The sequence below is a fragment of the Pundamilia nyererei genome, unplaced genomic scaffold (assembly GCF_000239375.1).
Source record: "Pundamilia nyererei isolate P.nyererei 1_Seehausen unplaced genomic scaffold, PunNye1.0 scaffold00104, whole genome shotgun sequence".
In the NCBI taxonomy this organism is placed as follows: Eukaryota; Metazoa; Chordata; class Actinopteri; order Cichliformes; family Cichlidae; genus Pundamilia; species Pundamilia nyererei.
Genome location: NW_005187505.1, coordinates 986,665 through 1,002,926, shown reverse-complemented (window position 1 = coordinate 1,002,926; position 16,262 = coordinate 986,665). Strand labels below are relative to the sequence as shown.

At 39.7% G+C, this 16,262-nt stretch overlaps 1 protein-coding gene across 1 annotated transcript; it reads left to right on the top strand.

The window, feature by feature from the left end:
- The first annotated feature begins 5,529 nt into the window (after positions 1-5,529).
- Positions 5,530-13,425, top strand: fam180a (family with sequence similarity 180 member A). The gene is made up of 3 exons (XM_005740828.1): positions 5,530-5,730; positions 12,462-12,559; positions 12,941-13,425. Exons 1-3 carry the CDS (start codon positions 5,655-5,657, stop codon positions 13,268-13,270), a joined length of 504 nt encoding a protein of 167 aa, XP_005740885.1. The 5' UTR covers positions 5,530-5,654; the 3' UTR covers positions 13,271-13,425.
- The last annotated feature ends 2,837 nt before the right edge of the window (positions 13,426-16,262 follow it).

Below are 16,262 nucleotides of genomic sequence, written 5' to 3'. Positions count from 1 at the left end.
AAGTTTTTATCTGCAATTTCAGGGGTCCACATTTTGAAGAAATTGTGCAATTATATAAATTATAACAAAGACAGTGACTGTGGCCTTCTGGGCTCATGGGGAGCCCAGAGGCATTAATAGTGTTGCCCATTTTGGTGCAGTTCCAAAGCATAGACTGAATTAACTCTATGAAGATAATCTACATGTGAATGCACAAAACACCTTTTAGGTACCAAAAGCTGTTTGATTTAAGTGTAGCCAATTTGCAGTATCAATTTATTCAGTCACATTTCAGCAGGTTTTGGTATCATGCTGCTAATGCGGAACATAAAAGATGAAACACATTTGCCTAAATGACTATAATCTGACACTGATCTGGCTTTATGTTAGCTTTTTGAGAGTATTGTGCAAAAGTTCTGAGTACGCCTCATTTGATTAAATATATTTTGTTTAAAGATGAATCAATTTATTTGGCACACGCAAACATACATGGACACCCCGATATCACGGCAAAGCATACAATAGACACGCCAGTCCACCATGTCCATTTCCCACTTTACCGTGAAATGGACGTGCATGCACAAGTTGCGGCAAATTGCAGTACCAGCAGGGGGAGATAATATGTTTAAAGCCAAGTTGCTAGTGACCAAAGAAAGGTATGAAGTGCATGAAGTACATTCCAGTGGCATTCAGTGCTGGGAAAAATTATGCTGCGTAGCTAATATGCATTTCTATGTGTTCGTAATGTCTCTTTAAACTATTTCCGTGATTATTTTCCTGTTGGCTTGAAATAAAATATCCCTCTCTGCAGCAACTACTGCAACTTCTGGATGTGTGTCCCTTCTAAAGCCACCTTCATTCTTCAGCACAGCCTGAACTCTTTTAATCAAGCTTTCTACTAATGTCTTTGAGTAGTTTTCAGAAATGGTTATCCAGGCTTCTCGAAGGACATCCAAACCTTTTCTTTGGATGTTGTTACGTTCTCTGTCCAGACGTTCCCACATGTTTCAGTAGTGTTGAAGTCCGGGCTCTTGGTAACCCAAGACTGGTAGTGAGCCACTGTGTGCTTTTCTGTCCAGGTACGTTTTTACTGCATTGGCAATGTGTTTGGGATAATTGTCAAGCTGAAAATTGAAGTTGTTGCCAATCAGATGCTTTCCAGATGGTATTGCATGGTGGATAAAAATCTGATGCTACTTTTCTGTGTTCATAATTCCCCAACACCACTGTCTGAAAGTGGTAGCTTTTATTGGGAAAAAAAAGAAAGAAAAGAATTTAAAATCTATGCTATACATCATGTTAATGAGTGTGTCTGTGGTTTTAAACTGCGAAGACAGTTATTTATGTTGTTTTGCTGTTTTACACTCGTGCATTGTAATAATGGCTGCACAGCTGACTATGAATCAGGCTATTATAAATTAATTGGTCAAACAGGAGAACATAGGAGAAAATTAGCAACATGATTTTTGCAAACACGTTCTATTAATTTCTCAAGTGTTACAAAGCTTTGTTTCCTGTCATGGCTAATTGGGATATTGTTTGGTAATAAATACTGCATGCCAAAGTAATGTGACAGGTGGCCTGTTTAGGCTAACATGCTGCTGTAGCTGTCTCCTCTCTAGTGTGTAGGATATATCAGGCAGACAAGTACCTACTTTTTAGGATTTGGAGACACCCGGCACCCACGAGGGCTGATCGTGACATTCCAAGCTGTCCAAGACATGCTAGCTCCATTTAAAGACTCAGTGCTGTGACTGTGCTTCTGTGCTGACGAGCCCTGATGAAATTGTTTGCAGAGGTGTGATGGACAGTCGAGGTAATTATTCTGCTTGAGGTATGATGATTAGGCATTGTGGTTGAGCACTCACATGCTCGCAGTATTTTGTTGAGTTGTTTTGAAGTGTGATGTGCCTCCTGCCAGGTAGGTAGAGATTCTCTAGACAGCCCATTCTCACACTGGCCTCACTTGTTGTGACGGCTGCCATGCTGCCACTAACTATGGTCAATCAATAGATCTTGGTTTTAAACTCTAAGAGTTCATTTCTAACTGTTCTCAAACTTTTCTCACTCTTTCTCTAAAGCCTGGACTCCTAAGTTGTATTTATCCTCATGATGCACTTTTCTCTGCAACCTAGTCTCTGATATTTACTTTCATTTCTTATTTTATTTTAATATGGTCCTTGTGATTTTTATTTTATTTTTATTTTTACCTCTTTGCAACCTTGAGCACAAAGCAAGAACCAATTGTCATTTACAGTGAAATAATTAAAAAGGAAGGTGTCTCAGCAGAGATTTGGTTGAGGATTAAAACTAAAAAGAAACATTGAACTGAACAACATTATATGCATGTATATTAACAGTACTGTATATGCTCTGGAAGCATTTTCCCCAGGTAATGTGTTTAAACGTGTATAAGCAGTCGCTTGCTGTGGTCTCCAGGCTTTACTTGCAGCAATATGTCAAACCAATAACTACCTACATCATAAAATGACAAGTTTTCGCTATTCTTCCAAACACTCCCAATGAGTCACAGTCTCTTAGCTGGGCAATGGTACCAAGCCCCAGCGGTCCGAATCTCAGCATTTTCTTTATTTGCACAATCAGATCAGGTGTTTATTTATTATCCTGACTCATTGCATTATAACATAAAACTGCAGCTGCAGACTTTTCGCGTGATAGCAATTCGACTGTTAAGCAAGCCTCGTGCAAGTTCAGATGTGCAGTGGCCTCGTGTAAATTTGCATATTTGAGGCATTCCACTGATTTGCAGCATAGAAGCAATTAAACTAAAGGATGTCTCGAGGGTCCCCACCTGGTTTGAACCCAAACAACCTCTTTGATCTCTCTTAAGTGGCTGCATTCACGTTGCCAGACCTTATCTGAATAGAATTCAATTATTTTGGAATTCATGCACCATCGTCAAAAGAGTTGGGGAGCAGCAGCAATCACTGCAGGATCTTGGATAAGTTGGGAAATTGTGGATCACTCAGGATCTGTGTCGTAACACTGCCCCCTCATGGTTACAGAGACAAGAGAACTGGTTCTCTTTCACACTGCACATGATCGGACTGTGTTTGTACAACCTCACGCACTCAGGGGTCATTACCATTTTTCTTGTCTTACAGTAGTTAAATCTGTGCACCTGCAGGCAAACACAAAGGACATAAGCAGCAGAGAATTATGTTTTGGGCTTTTGTTTTGCCCTTCAGAACGCCATCTGCCTGCGCCTTACGTGTTACTCATGTGAATCGCATGCGAACGAGACTTACAGCTTGCCCACAGAGGCACTCTTCCAGAGTTCTCATCCTTGCAACTGTGTTTTGTGTTGAGTAGGTTAAAGAAAGCTGAGGGCATTATACCTTGGGCGCCCATCTGCTACTAGCAAAGATGCAAACATATGGTGGCAGTAAAGCAAAAGCACATAAATTCAGAGCTGTGTAAATGAATCAAATTTCTTAATATCACTAAATTACCATTTCTATGCTTTATGTCTCCTAATCAAGCAGGATGAGCTGTTTTTAAAAAAAAATATTTTTGTTATGCTGCATGCTGTATAATCCTTCCATGCACCTTCTTCACTTTATTTCCCATCAGATTTTTTTGGGCACACTAAAATGAAATGCATGAATTGTGTCATTTTTCACACTGTTAAATTCAGTTGAAGGTTTTCCCAAACGTCTCACTGACTTTTCATTTACTACTCAAATGAAATGAGAGAACTATTTGTCTTGTGCGATCATATCTAAATGCATTTGTTGACATAAACTACTGATGCTTCTGTCAAATGGTGAAACTTCAGTGGCTTTCCATTCAAAAAGTGGATGTTAACTTCATGCAGAAAGTAGACTTCATTGTTTATTCAAATGGCATAGTGTCGATAAGAAACTAGCTCTTATCACCTTTGTTTTTGTTAAAATAAGCATTTAAGTTTGATATCGTTAGACTCTATTTGAATAATTAATTATTGCTCTCTAATCTACTGCAGGGCCACAAGTGTCTGTCTTTTTAACTGCTTTTACGCAAGACCATCACTGGAATATTATCTCCTTTATTTTAGCAGACACAGCCTTAGAGAATCAGCCAAGAAAGCATACTATCTGAAATCCAAAAGCACCTACACAGGCTATTATATGCCTTGGCACAAGAAGGCGTACTGCGTGTTTATTGCACATATTCTGTGACAACAAAGAGCAGAAGGCACTGTGGAGGAGAGAATATAGACTTGGGGAGAGAGTCTTGACAGCCTTTAATCAAGATGCTCTGAGCGGTCCTCACAGCGTTGTTGATGTTGACTAGTTGTTTGTCTCCAGTCGGGTTTTCTTGATGTACTTTCAACTTTTTCAAATCCATTTTTTAACATAGTAGCAAATCACAGCAACAGTCATCTCAAGGCACTTTATATTGTGAGTTAAAGACTCTACAACGATAGAGAGAAACCCCCAACAATCAAAAGACCCTCTTTGTTCAAGCCAAGGACCTGGCGACAGTGGGAAGGAAAAACTCCCTTTTAGCAGGAATACACCTGCGGCAGAACTGGGGTCCCTACCTGCATCTAAACAATTCTTTTAAGGCAGGGCTTTGTTTCCTGAAAGATGAATTTGAAAAATGTAATAAAATAACCAAGAATTTAAGCATATAGCAACAACAAAAATGTTAATCTGCTTAAGGGGGACAGTTTCTATTTTTAGTGAGTAAATAGAATCACTAGCATTTATTATAGATTGCAGTAATCGAATGCTGAGATTTGGGATCACAAGTACACAGGCTATAAAGTAGTAGGGCAGTAAGCAAGGGGCTTAAGGAACCCTCAGGTGACCCAGACATACTTAAAGGAAATAAAAGGCAAATACCAGAATTATTCTATTCTAAGCACCCACCTGGGCCATTTTCTTATGAAGCTAAAATAATCTCAAATATTGGTTTGATGTCACTTGTGGAAGATAAACTGCACTAACCTCCATCATAGTGTACAGCCAAATAGCATCTGTCACTGTCTGCTATCCAGAAGATTTGGAGGGGGGGGGGGTTAAAAGAACTATTTCTTAGAACTGTTGGCTTATTTACAACCTATTTGGACTTCAGGCTGCTTCTTTCTTCAAATGTTGTGAATAAATGAAAAAAAAAGCTGTTGTCCCATGTCTGACCTCTGACTACAGTGTGATGGGATAAATGTGGTCAAATTAGTTATTATCCTGAGTAGTCCATCGCTCTCATAACTGGCTTGATTGTGGCTCAGTGGATGTGATTATGTTCAGTTAGCAATTTCGTCAGCCACTCAACCATTTGCTCAGTTGCCTGGTCAACTGAAGAGTCACTCAGTGGCTGAACCACTCAGCCAGTAAAGCAGCCATCCAGTAGCTGTAAGAAAAGTCCAGCCAAGAGGGCAGGCTTTCCCAAAATTCTGATGAATTCCAGATGAGAGCCCAGACACCCTGGCTTGAGAAGAGAACACACACGAAAAAAAAAAAAAAAAAAGAATTGAAAGTAGATGAAGAAGGGAGGGGACAAAAGAAAATTGAAAACAGTGAAAGATGATCCTATGCACAAAGCCTATGAAGTGGAAAGGAGGGTTCTCATTCATCGTTGAGATGTTCATTTATGACTGAGAGACAGAACTCAGAAAGAAGAGAGTGTGTACTGATTTGTACGAGTGGATCTTGGTTGTGAGCATCAGCATGGCACAGTGGTGGACTTTACTCACTGTTGTTTACCTGTGCAGCTACTGTGCTGCCAGTCAGCACCACAGGAAAGGTATGTTGGCACACAAGCTCTGGTAATTAGGTCTAAATGCGCAATTATTAAGAGTCTGATTAGTGTCTCTCTATTATGAGATAAATTGCAATTTTATCACCATTGAGTATATTTGCATTCACAAATTATTCTGTTTTCATTTGTGGGATCATTTAAAATATTACTAGAAGACAGAGACAGAGTCAAATTGTGATGGCTGAGTCCTGGTACGAGTCTGTGGTTCCAGCTGTGAAAGAATGTGTTTATCCTCTTCAGTTAGCAGGAACATTGCAGTTTGCAGGACATCAGCAGATCGTTTTCCAGCGAAAAATGACTGGCCTGTTGTTACTGGATCTACTCACTGAGGAAATTCCTTTCTCATCACTCGCAGGCCTTGAAATCTGTAGACAAGTCACATGACGCTGAAGCCAGCAAAAACAAAGAAAGTTCAGAATTGTTTACATTGTTATACCATATCACCAAAATCCAGGAAATCATTTTTTAATCATTGTTTTATTAAAAGTTTGTAAGACTTTTTCCCCCCTTCAGCAATAAATCAAAAATCCAAAGTGACATTGTCAATAAAAAGTTTCTGAACATGCATTAATTGTCTGTGTTGTCAACAACTGCCCACTGCTGCTGAAAACAAGAGCAGAAAGAAAGTGAAGCTAATGTTCAGAAATGTTCCTGGAGTTGAGGGAAACAGCAGTTCTCTATTTACAATCTCACTGCAAGCAGCTCAGTTCACACTGGAGTGGATAGCACAGCATAGAATCAGTCCAGGACTGCTCTGTTTACATGTACAGGCCAGCAGCCGCTCTTTCAGTGATGAGGATGTGCACATTCAGGACAGTGAGGAGCGCTGATTTGGGCAGCCATTGCTGAATCAAAGAGAGAGCCTAAGAGTATATATTTCATCATTCATCATCTTACAACGATGTGGTTGTAGCCATTCAGCGCTCTGTGAATAGCACTCATGACAATCAGTCATTGGTCAGTTTGCAGTATGACACCAGTATGACAGTCTAACATTGTCATACATAACTGAAAAGTATTCCCAAACTGGTTGGCAAGTACTGTCTTTAGGTTTGTGTCTGTAGGTGAAATCAACAGCGAAGAGAGTCCTGCACCAAAAATCTCTTTGTGATTTCTTTGGTGATTAGCAGAATTTGCAGTAAAGACATCGGATTGTCTGCAAACACTAGGCACAGCTTTTAACTTGAAAGTAAATGTTTCCTGCTTCTGTCTCACTTTTCACAGTTTCAGTACTGCTCGGCCAGCGTTGGTGAGTGTCAGGGACTTTCCATGCAAACTCTACAATCTCTGTCTGGCCTTCAGGTCTGGTTTGGTCTTCAACCAATTACTAAACCACCAACAAGCCAACAAGTTTTAGGAAGTAGTGAGCAACTGATCTGCGATCATTCTGTGAATGGTTAAACAAGTGGTCACCCGGTTTTGGACCCAGGGTTTTGAATTTTCAAGTTCAGGATTCTTTGTAGTTTTGAAGTTATGTGATCTTTGGATTAGGTTTCTGTTATTGTTAGTGTTTAATTTTTTTACTCATTAATTCCTTTGTGTTTACAAGTTTTGTCTTTCTAGCTTTGTTATTTGTTCCTTCAGTTGCTGTTAAAACAGTAACTTTAGGGTTGTTTTTAATTAGTTCCCCTTTTTCTGTTCCTCCTTCTGTCTCATCTCTGTTTGTCTTTGTCATCTTTGTCTTCATGTTCACTCCATCTTGTTGTCTGTCTTTACTTTAAAGGGTTCCGTTTTTATTCATGTTGAGTGTAGCTTTTGTTCCTGTCCCTGTCCTCACTGATTCCCTGATTGGCTTCAGCTTGGTTTTGGTCCTCACCCGTCTCCTCTTCCTGCATTACCTTTTGTATATATGTTGTCTCAGTGTTCCTTTGTCTTTTGTTGCATATAGTTGTGTGTTTCCTTAGCTTTGTGTTCTTTGTGTTGGATTCCCCAGCTAAATGCTTCGTTGACTAAAGGATTTTTGGACTTGACTTTTGGACTTTGCTTCTGAAATAAGAAGCATTGAAGCTGTTATTATTTAGACCTGTTTTCCTGTTTTGCTTCATCAGATCTACAGCGGTTCATGACATGACTTCAACTTTAGTAGTTTAGCAGTTGCTGGTTGCAAACCCATCTCTTTAGTTGGAATAAGACAATAGAGCTATTGAACACTGGTACTGAGAATAGATACCCTCTCTACTTTTAAGATTAGGCCTAAAACTTTCCAATCTGATGAAGCTTAGTTACAGCTGGATCATGTGACCTTGAATCATCTCTTCTTGCGATAGGTTTTATAGGCCTCTTCACAACATTAGCATATTTTGAAAAACAATGTTAAAGGGCACTGCATGTAAACGTGACACCAACTAATCACAGAAGAAACTAACCAAGTGATGAGTTGGGAATGTGCCCAGGCTTGTGTGGGTTATTAAAGGCTAAGCTCACACCTCCATGAGGTGGAGTGTGGGTGATGGGGAACCAGGAGAAACTGCAACCTTTCTCCCATATCTCCAGTTGTCACCACTGTCCCCAGTATATATCAGCTTCCCTGGCACCACTGCATGACTTTATTGCAGCTGGGCTTTACTACTGCTGGCCTCACAGTTATTCGCAGTATTTATGATGATCTGTGTTTACATCATAAATGGTAGAATTTAAATCTCTCTCTCACTACAATACTGTCATGGATTGGGATTTTACCATTTTCTATTATTTGGAGATATAGTGAAATGTAGAAGATGGTCCATTGCAGGGAAGATTTCATTGTATCCTGTGTCCTTTTCACCCTCTTTTATCGTACGCTGGAGGGATCCAGACATTCATTTGGGGTTTTTTTTTTTCTGTTTTTGATTGTTTTTCCTTCTCTCTCTTTCTGTCTTCGTCAAGACATCCTTCCAGCCAGGAGTACCATTTAGCCCAGCTAATTAATGGATCTTTGTTGTTCCCTCATCTCCTTGCAAGCAGTTAGCGGGAGATTACAAGTTCCCTGCCTCTACATAATGACACTGGGGGGAAGCCTGCCCATCCAAACATTGATTGTTTGGAGCGCCGAAGGAGGGAGGGGAGCATGACGGGTGAATGGGCTTAGAACAAGCAGCATGGAAAGCTGATATGTTGTGATAAAGGACATCAGCAGTATATTAAACATTCAAGCTGAAAATGAGAAAAAAGAAAAATTTGCTCATAAGAATGAATCACCTCGTGATGGTTTGTTCGCCTGCACGTTAGCCGACCCCTACCTCCCGACCCCCCACCCACCAAAAACAACTTCATGGAAAAGCCTGAAAAATCCAGCTCTAACATATATGGACAGCCTACCTTCACCAGCCTCCTCACTTACATGTGATACAATCGTAGTGATTAAAGCTGAGATGTCACTTTCACATTCATAAATATTGCACATTAACGCGGCATAATCAAAGACATTAGTTTTGCATAGCGGTTGGTAATCAAAAAAGACTAAATATCATTATTTCTCCTTCACTATGATAAATTCCTGGATTTTATATGTTGTCACGGCAAAGTTCAGTACATTTTCTGCACCATTAATCATCTGTTGTTGTCTGCCCTTCACCAGCTGTGTCGAAATATTTCTTTTCCATTTACTTTATTATGCACTCTATTTGGTCATCCATTGGGGAATGTGAAATTCCACAGTGACATATTTTTGTTCATGCAGTTCCTCAAAGCTAAAATCCACGATGCAAAGAAGACTGTCCTGCAGTGAGGGCAGGCGCTAAATGACAATAATTTATTTATTGCTTGTAACAGAATGAACAATATCTTGAATATCTATCCTGCAGTGGCCTCAATTTCTCACATCTGTTATCTCTACCTGACCTTCACAACCACCTGTGCTCCTTCATTAGCTCCTTTCTACGTGTATGTGCCCTTTTTCTTTGTTATTGGCCATATTGTCAGTCACAGTGTCTCAAACTTATAAGCTAGTTCATTTTCATTGTAATCTTTAAGCATGATTCATTTAGATATCCAGTGTGTGCTCCTACCTATCTTTCCTCTAAGTCAGTATCGCCTTCACAATATTGTGCTGGGAGAAATCGAACAATTTAATGGAATGACTAGAATTACTGTTATTGCCTGTGCACATATACACTAATGCAGCTCCAACTATAACAAGCTATAATATTTTTATTCCAAAGTGCTATTGGAGCTGCTATAAACATAAAACACACACTTTCCTACATGCCAAAGGACTATTGTAGTAGTAGCAGAGCCTTTTTCTGTAAATTACAGATTATTAATTTTAGATGTAAATCAGCGCTGGGCTGGCCTCCAAGCTGTCATTTCCCCGCATCGCCTCAATCCTTTAACGATATAACCCTTGTTCTAATGAGCACCCTCGGGTGTTGTATTGTTTACTTTAGCAATGGCCCGCTGAAGCTACCGTATCTATTCGGTAACTAATATGTCTGCACAGGCATCGCTCCTCCACAATACCTGATGCATTTGGGAGCTGCATACTCAATGAGGAGTATACATTTTCACCTACAAGTTGTCATCCACTTAGAGTTGGATGTTAGTACTTGATCTGGGGAAATCTTCTCTCTACTTGTCTTTGGTGTTTGGGGGTTGGAACAACTGTGCATGTTGCATATTATATTGCTTCAGAGTCACTCTTCAACAAGTTCAAACTTCTCCATTAGAAGTGTTTGAACTTTTATTGATTTCTGACATTATGATGAGGGTCGTGAACAGCATTTCATCTGCATTTGGAATTTACAATAAGTACATATGTTTTGATCCTTGAAACCCAAATTCATATTATAGGAAAAGGTGGAGTTAGACAGTGTTTATTTGAGATTTCACAACGTCTGGCTATGGCCCCTGACGGTGGGGCAGGTGGAAGGACTGAGGTAACATGCTAAAGATTACACAGATGTGCCAGATTTTTGGAACCCCAACATGGAAATGTGGAGCTACACATTTCTTTACATTGAGAGCAGTGGCTGTGCTGCGAAAGGGAGGCCAGAGCTGAGACTGGCAGTCGCCCAAGCAGGAAGCAGGTACATAGGGAGCTCTGCCAATTTGTGTGGCTTTGGCTGGCCTGACAATTGCTATAAAGCTAAATGTATCTGGCCAGCGATGCTGCAGGCAGTCAAGCTGATCATTACTGCAGAATTGGTGAAGCAGGAATCCATAGATGCCACTGTAGCAGAGAGGAAGGATGACATCCAAATTAACATGAATGCCAGTGTTTATATACTGTATACCTCATTAAGATCTCCGTGTGTTGGCTTACACGCTGAATGGAGTACTGGACGGCAACAGAATATGGGTAGCAATGGAAAAAGAGAGCTGAACAGCTGTAGAACCCTAGAGGAAGTTTTCCCTTAATTCATTATACTGTGAAACCTCCTTCCTTTGCTTAGGCTGCTGCCCCCGTGACCCGGCCTCGGATAAAGCGGATGAAGATGGATGGATGGATGGACCTCCTTCTGTGCAAATCAAATTTGATTTTCAGTTCCTTCTCCTGATGCTACATTAACAAAAATGGTTCTTGGAGAGATAACAGAGATACATAAAAAAGTTTTCAAAGTCTGGGCAGTATTCAAAGTTATATTATTACAAACAGACCCTGCACATTCTCGTGTGACTCTTAATCTTTCTTTTAGCCTGAAATAAACTTGCCAGTAGGAATATCTGTTCACTGTCACACAGGACTCCTATCCAAAATATTATAATGCAAATGTGTTGCTAGATTAAGGAAGTTCACAAATCATTTCTTAGACACAGCTATGTCATTTAGACAATTTAGACCATAATGTTATTTTTCATTTTAGACCAGTGAACTAATTGACTCGATTTGTAACAAAAGTTGTAAAATGGGATTAACCGTATCAGTTCTTGTGTAATTTAACTTACCCCAGCCCTTTCTCTCTGTTCCCCTTCCTTCTTGAGAGCCACTCTTCCACTGAGACCATTTCTGATCAGGCTTCAGTGATCGGCAGACAGATCAACTGAAGGACCTGATGAATCTCCTCTAGATCCTGAGCTAGGCTTCTGCTGGATTTTTCTTTCCAATTTCACATCTCTATAGAGCAGCTCACTCTGGTGGTCCAGAATTATGAACTCTGAAGTTTCATCACACTGTACAATGTGCATTTAAAAAGAATTTTAAAAACCTCTGAATTAGGCTAAAAACAAAATATTCCAAAATAGCCCCGTGCTTAATTGTTAGTACATCAGATACTTAGGAAAGTATGTGAGTAATGTTAGCTGCTGTCCACCTCTAGATGTGAGGTTTAGCCTCTTGTTATCACTTCCAGGAAAATATGGATTTTGCTCAATTTTATCACAGAAATGAGGCGGCAGCAGCAACTGTTTCTAGCTGAAAGTGAGGGGTTTCATTCCAGCCGTATCAGGACACCTCACATTATGAGATCCCCCGTCTGCTACAAATATGGGGTGACACTTTGAAGCCTGACCAAATGAGGTCAGTTACACCTGCCCTTCCACGAGTCAATAAGCAGATATCGCACCTCTGGGGGCACCAGGCCGCTGGTGCTTGTAGCAACTGTGGCTCAGGTCAAAGACCAGTTGATCTCTTCACAGCTGGAGCCCAAGTCTCAACCACATACATAATATTTGAACAGTAATGAATATGTGTTTACTCAACCTCTGGCCCTCCCGCATAAATGTCACAATAAATAATGTCCTGCCTTAATTTTTGAAAAGGGAGATTCTATAATCCAATTTTTTCTTCTTGTGTGTTCTAGTGCTGTACCCATCTGCATACAGGATAAAACGGGGAACATATTCACTGATCAACCCCACATTCCAGCACTCGGTGGAGGACATCAAGCTGCTTTTTGAGGTCAGTTAAGTTCTTGCGGCCCCGAAATAGTTCATGAACTAGTGTTTCTTTAATGGAAACCAGTATGCTTAGAATGTGCACAAGACTTCTAAAAGTAACACATTTGTGGCCTCACCCTGCTGATTAGAACAAAACACTGTGTACTGCTGCTGTGCTCCTAATCATTAGCAGGAATGTGAGATATTTTGGTGACATTGATGAAAAAGATATTTTACTTTCTTATGCCATCTTAAGCTCATTTCAAAATATTTAGATGATTAGGCTCTTTGGAACAGATTGAAATAGCCGTTAACAGGACGTGACCTTGGTAGCAACTCCATTTTTCAGTTAGCTGCTTATATATGTGAATGTGAATTTAGTGGATGCCTATCTATCTCCCAGATTCTGCTGGGTGGAATGCAGATACAAGGTGATGGACACACCCTGCTGATTCCAGATGAGGAGTTGGCCTCCCTGAGAAGTGTGGAAAAGCTGGAAGTCATCTGTGAGGAAGTACTGCCTAAAAGGCTCTCCGACATCAGGCGTCTGACGGCTGAGCTCACCCAGCGGCGCCAACCTCTGAGCTGGCAGGACTTTGAGAGGACAGTGCTGACGTTAGTGTACACCACTCAGACCCTGGCTCGTATCACCAACAAGCACCAGAAAGAGATGTGGACCGACACCCTAATCCAGCTGTTCCAAGCTCTTCAAAAGGATCTCAAACCCTTTTGAGGAAAGAAGTTGTCCATATTTTTTTCAGTAGTGGAGATGCCGTTTATCCATGCCATTTCCAGTGTCCTGCAAAGTTTAAAAACAAATTAGATTATTATATTGCTTTTTATATGAAACTATTTGTATATACAAATACAAATATCAAAAAATGTATATAAAATTATATAAGCAATTTAATTTTTAACCAAAAAATGTAACTAAACTCAGGGTCCAAACTCACTTTTATCAGCGCTTTCAAACTTGACTTCCAGTCTTATCTGACTGGGCTAATTCCAATTAAGAGCTCAAACCACAAACTCCTGAAAAGTTATATCATGTGCTTCTGTTTTGTTTTGTTACCCTATGTGAGGTAAATAATAAAATTTTAATTCTCAAAAGATCAGCGTATCTTACTTTTCTATAAACTTATTTATGCACAAGTTTAGATCAAGCAGACCTCAAGGTCCCAGTACATCAGCTCATAGCTGAGCTGTCAGATTATATGGGCTTGCAGAGATCGGCTGCTCTCACTTTCCTGGATTTTGTTTCTGATCATGTAAATCCACGGCATCAAATGAGACTCAACCTTCAGCAAAGCGAAGTGGTCATGGCTGAAGTCCCTTTTCTTTTAGCTATCAACTCGAAATGTAATGATCATCAAAGACGGTTTGTTATCATTTTGCAGCACCTCTTTGCGATAACAGTAGCGCCAGAAAATCAGTGTATAGTCTATCCCTACAGTCACACCAGGTATTTTAGACATGTTTCAATGTCCAAAATTACTATGCATTGAACCACCCCCTGAGTCTAGAATTCCCCCAAACTATTTTAGAGTGATTTACAGAGTAATTAATCATAATCTGCAGCAGTTTGAGTCACAAATATTCTCACAATATAGGCTATTTAGGCTAACTAGATTCCACCTACACATGATTAATTTAATATCATAATACAATGACATTGTAACAAACCATCAGTCTAATATCCAAAATATAAGGTTTAAACCAAAAAAGCCAAGCATACTAATAAAGGTAAACCATTAACTACTATTAAATCTGTTTTTGAGCTAAATAATGAATTACTATCACGTTTCTTAATGAACTAGTTCTGTTTTGTTACTGCATCAGTTGTGTTACGTCTCAGCTCCCGAGTGTGTGTTTGTTTTACGCTCACTAATGCATTATTTCTGAGCCCACTTATTTGTACATCGTGAAGAAATCAAATTAAATCAACAATGCTTTTGAGCCCCGCATATGCATACAAGCCAGAGGATGGCCTCATTAATCAAGTGCGTCCCGGTGTGCTCAAATAAACTTCTCAAACTTAGTTTAATGAAAATACATCACATAAGTACACACATACGTGCAATTACCTCAAAGTTTTTCCTTCTGATTTTTCTGATTATACTGATCTTTGACCTACTTTCAAAAAAAATACTAAATCAAAGTGGTACATTAGTTTGACAACTCCATGGGAAGTCACCTCAAGCCCCCTGCCATGCCTGTGTACATGTTTGATGCCATCAGATAACTTTAGAAGGCGTAAGATGCTTTGCTCTGTCTGGAAAAGATTGCTCAGCTCATTTGATTTGCCACTAAAAGCCCTTTGAATAAAACCCACGGATTTATACTTAAGAGTCTGTGTACATCAATACGCTTGATTGCATTTCTGCAGTCTGTAAAATATCTGATGGATATGTGCTTCAGAGCTACCCATTTCCCCATTCATTATGGGAAATAGGTACTTAAGCTTTTGTGCAGTTCACTCATCAAGAAGGGGATAGAAAGCAGATATCTGGTTTGTGTTGTTTTCCCTCCAGAGTTGATTAGTTTTACATTTGCTTACACCTTACAGTATTTTGCTCAATTCATACTTTTATGTAACCGTGGAAATGTTCGTCACTCCCTGTCACCCAGATCGCATCTTCAGTTGCAGCTTCTGTAAATGTATACGTTAATCGCAGCATTTTCAGTGTCTTTCTCAGCATGTCAGCATTCATTGGCACTGACTAGAGGGGGCTGATTAATGAGGAAGTCAGGAAGACTGCAGCAAGGAATTTCCTTCCAAGGCGACGGATCAGCCTTCACCCTCGGCACCACTCTAACTATAATAGTGACCGATGAGTCTTGCATTTGACACGGCTTGTTTTTTGAACTCGCTTTGTCAGTTTACGTTGTTTAATGCAGATGTTATAATTTTCAAGCAGATTCCATGTTGCCAGTGACTTTCCAGACTGACTTAGAGAGGAATTGTGAGATTGTGGAATATTTGCCGAGCCTCTAATTAAATTTTGCTCTGTTATCACATTCAATATACAAAATATCGGGGACATGACGTTCCATTTGTGCAATCTAATCCTTAATTGTCATAAAGTTTTAAAATGATCTCACAAAGTGCTCTGCTAGGCTTCATTTCCTTCCCCTTTCTCTGTGATTGTGGTGCAGATTTAATAAGAAAAATCAGGCTTTTCCGTGGATTATTGACTTATCAGTCTGCTTCATGAAAAATGAGTCTGCAATATTTTATTCATTTAGAGTATTATCCCTAAATGTCAAGTGGAGCCCTCTGCATGTTGAGAGAGCATCACCAAGTGGCTGCTGACAGAACTGCTCTCCTCATCTGATACTGCATGTCTCTAAAGTGTCCGTAACACCCGTATCATGTCTTCACATAGGATCATTTAGGATATTTCTATACAATCACAGCTTAATATACAAATATCTGGTGTATCATTTCTCATGTTTTAACAGAAGCTGTTTCATGTCTACAGGACATAGGATGCTGTTTAGTATAGTTTGTTCAAGCCAAAACTGATGAAAGGGTTGTAGCATAGATGTGTTCTAAATGAATTTAAAATTGTTTCCTATTGCCGATACATTTTCAAGAATAGCATAATGAAATCCAGTGAATCCAGTGAGTTTGTCAACATTTCAACTGCAATCTTTCCTAAAATAAAGCAGAATATAACTGGATGGATGGATAGATGGTATAAAATCTTTTTGGATTTTTTTTA

Coding starts and splice junctions, on each gene's coding strand:
- fam180a (XM_005740828.1), top strand. CDS start 5,655: ATGGCACAGTGGTGGACTTTACTCACTGTTGTTTACCTGTGCAGCTAC. Junction 5,731..12,461: donor CAGTCAGCACCACAGGAAAG/GTATGTTGGCAC, acceptor TGTGTGTTCTAG/TGCTGTACCCATCTGCATAC. Junction 12,560..12,940: donor ACATCAAGCTGCTTTTTGAG/GTCAGTTAAGTT, acceptor TCTATCTCCCAG/ATTCTGCTGGGTGGAATGCA.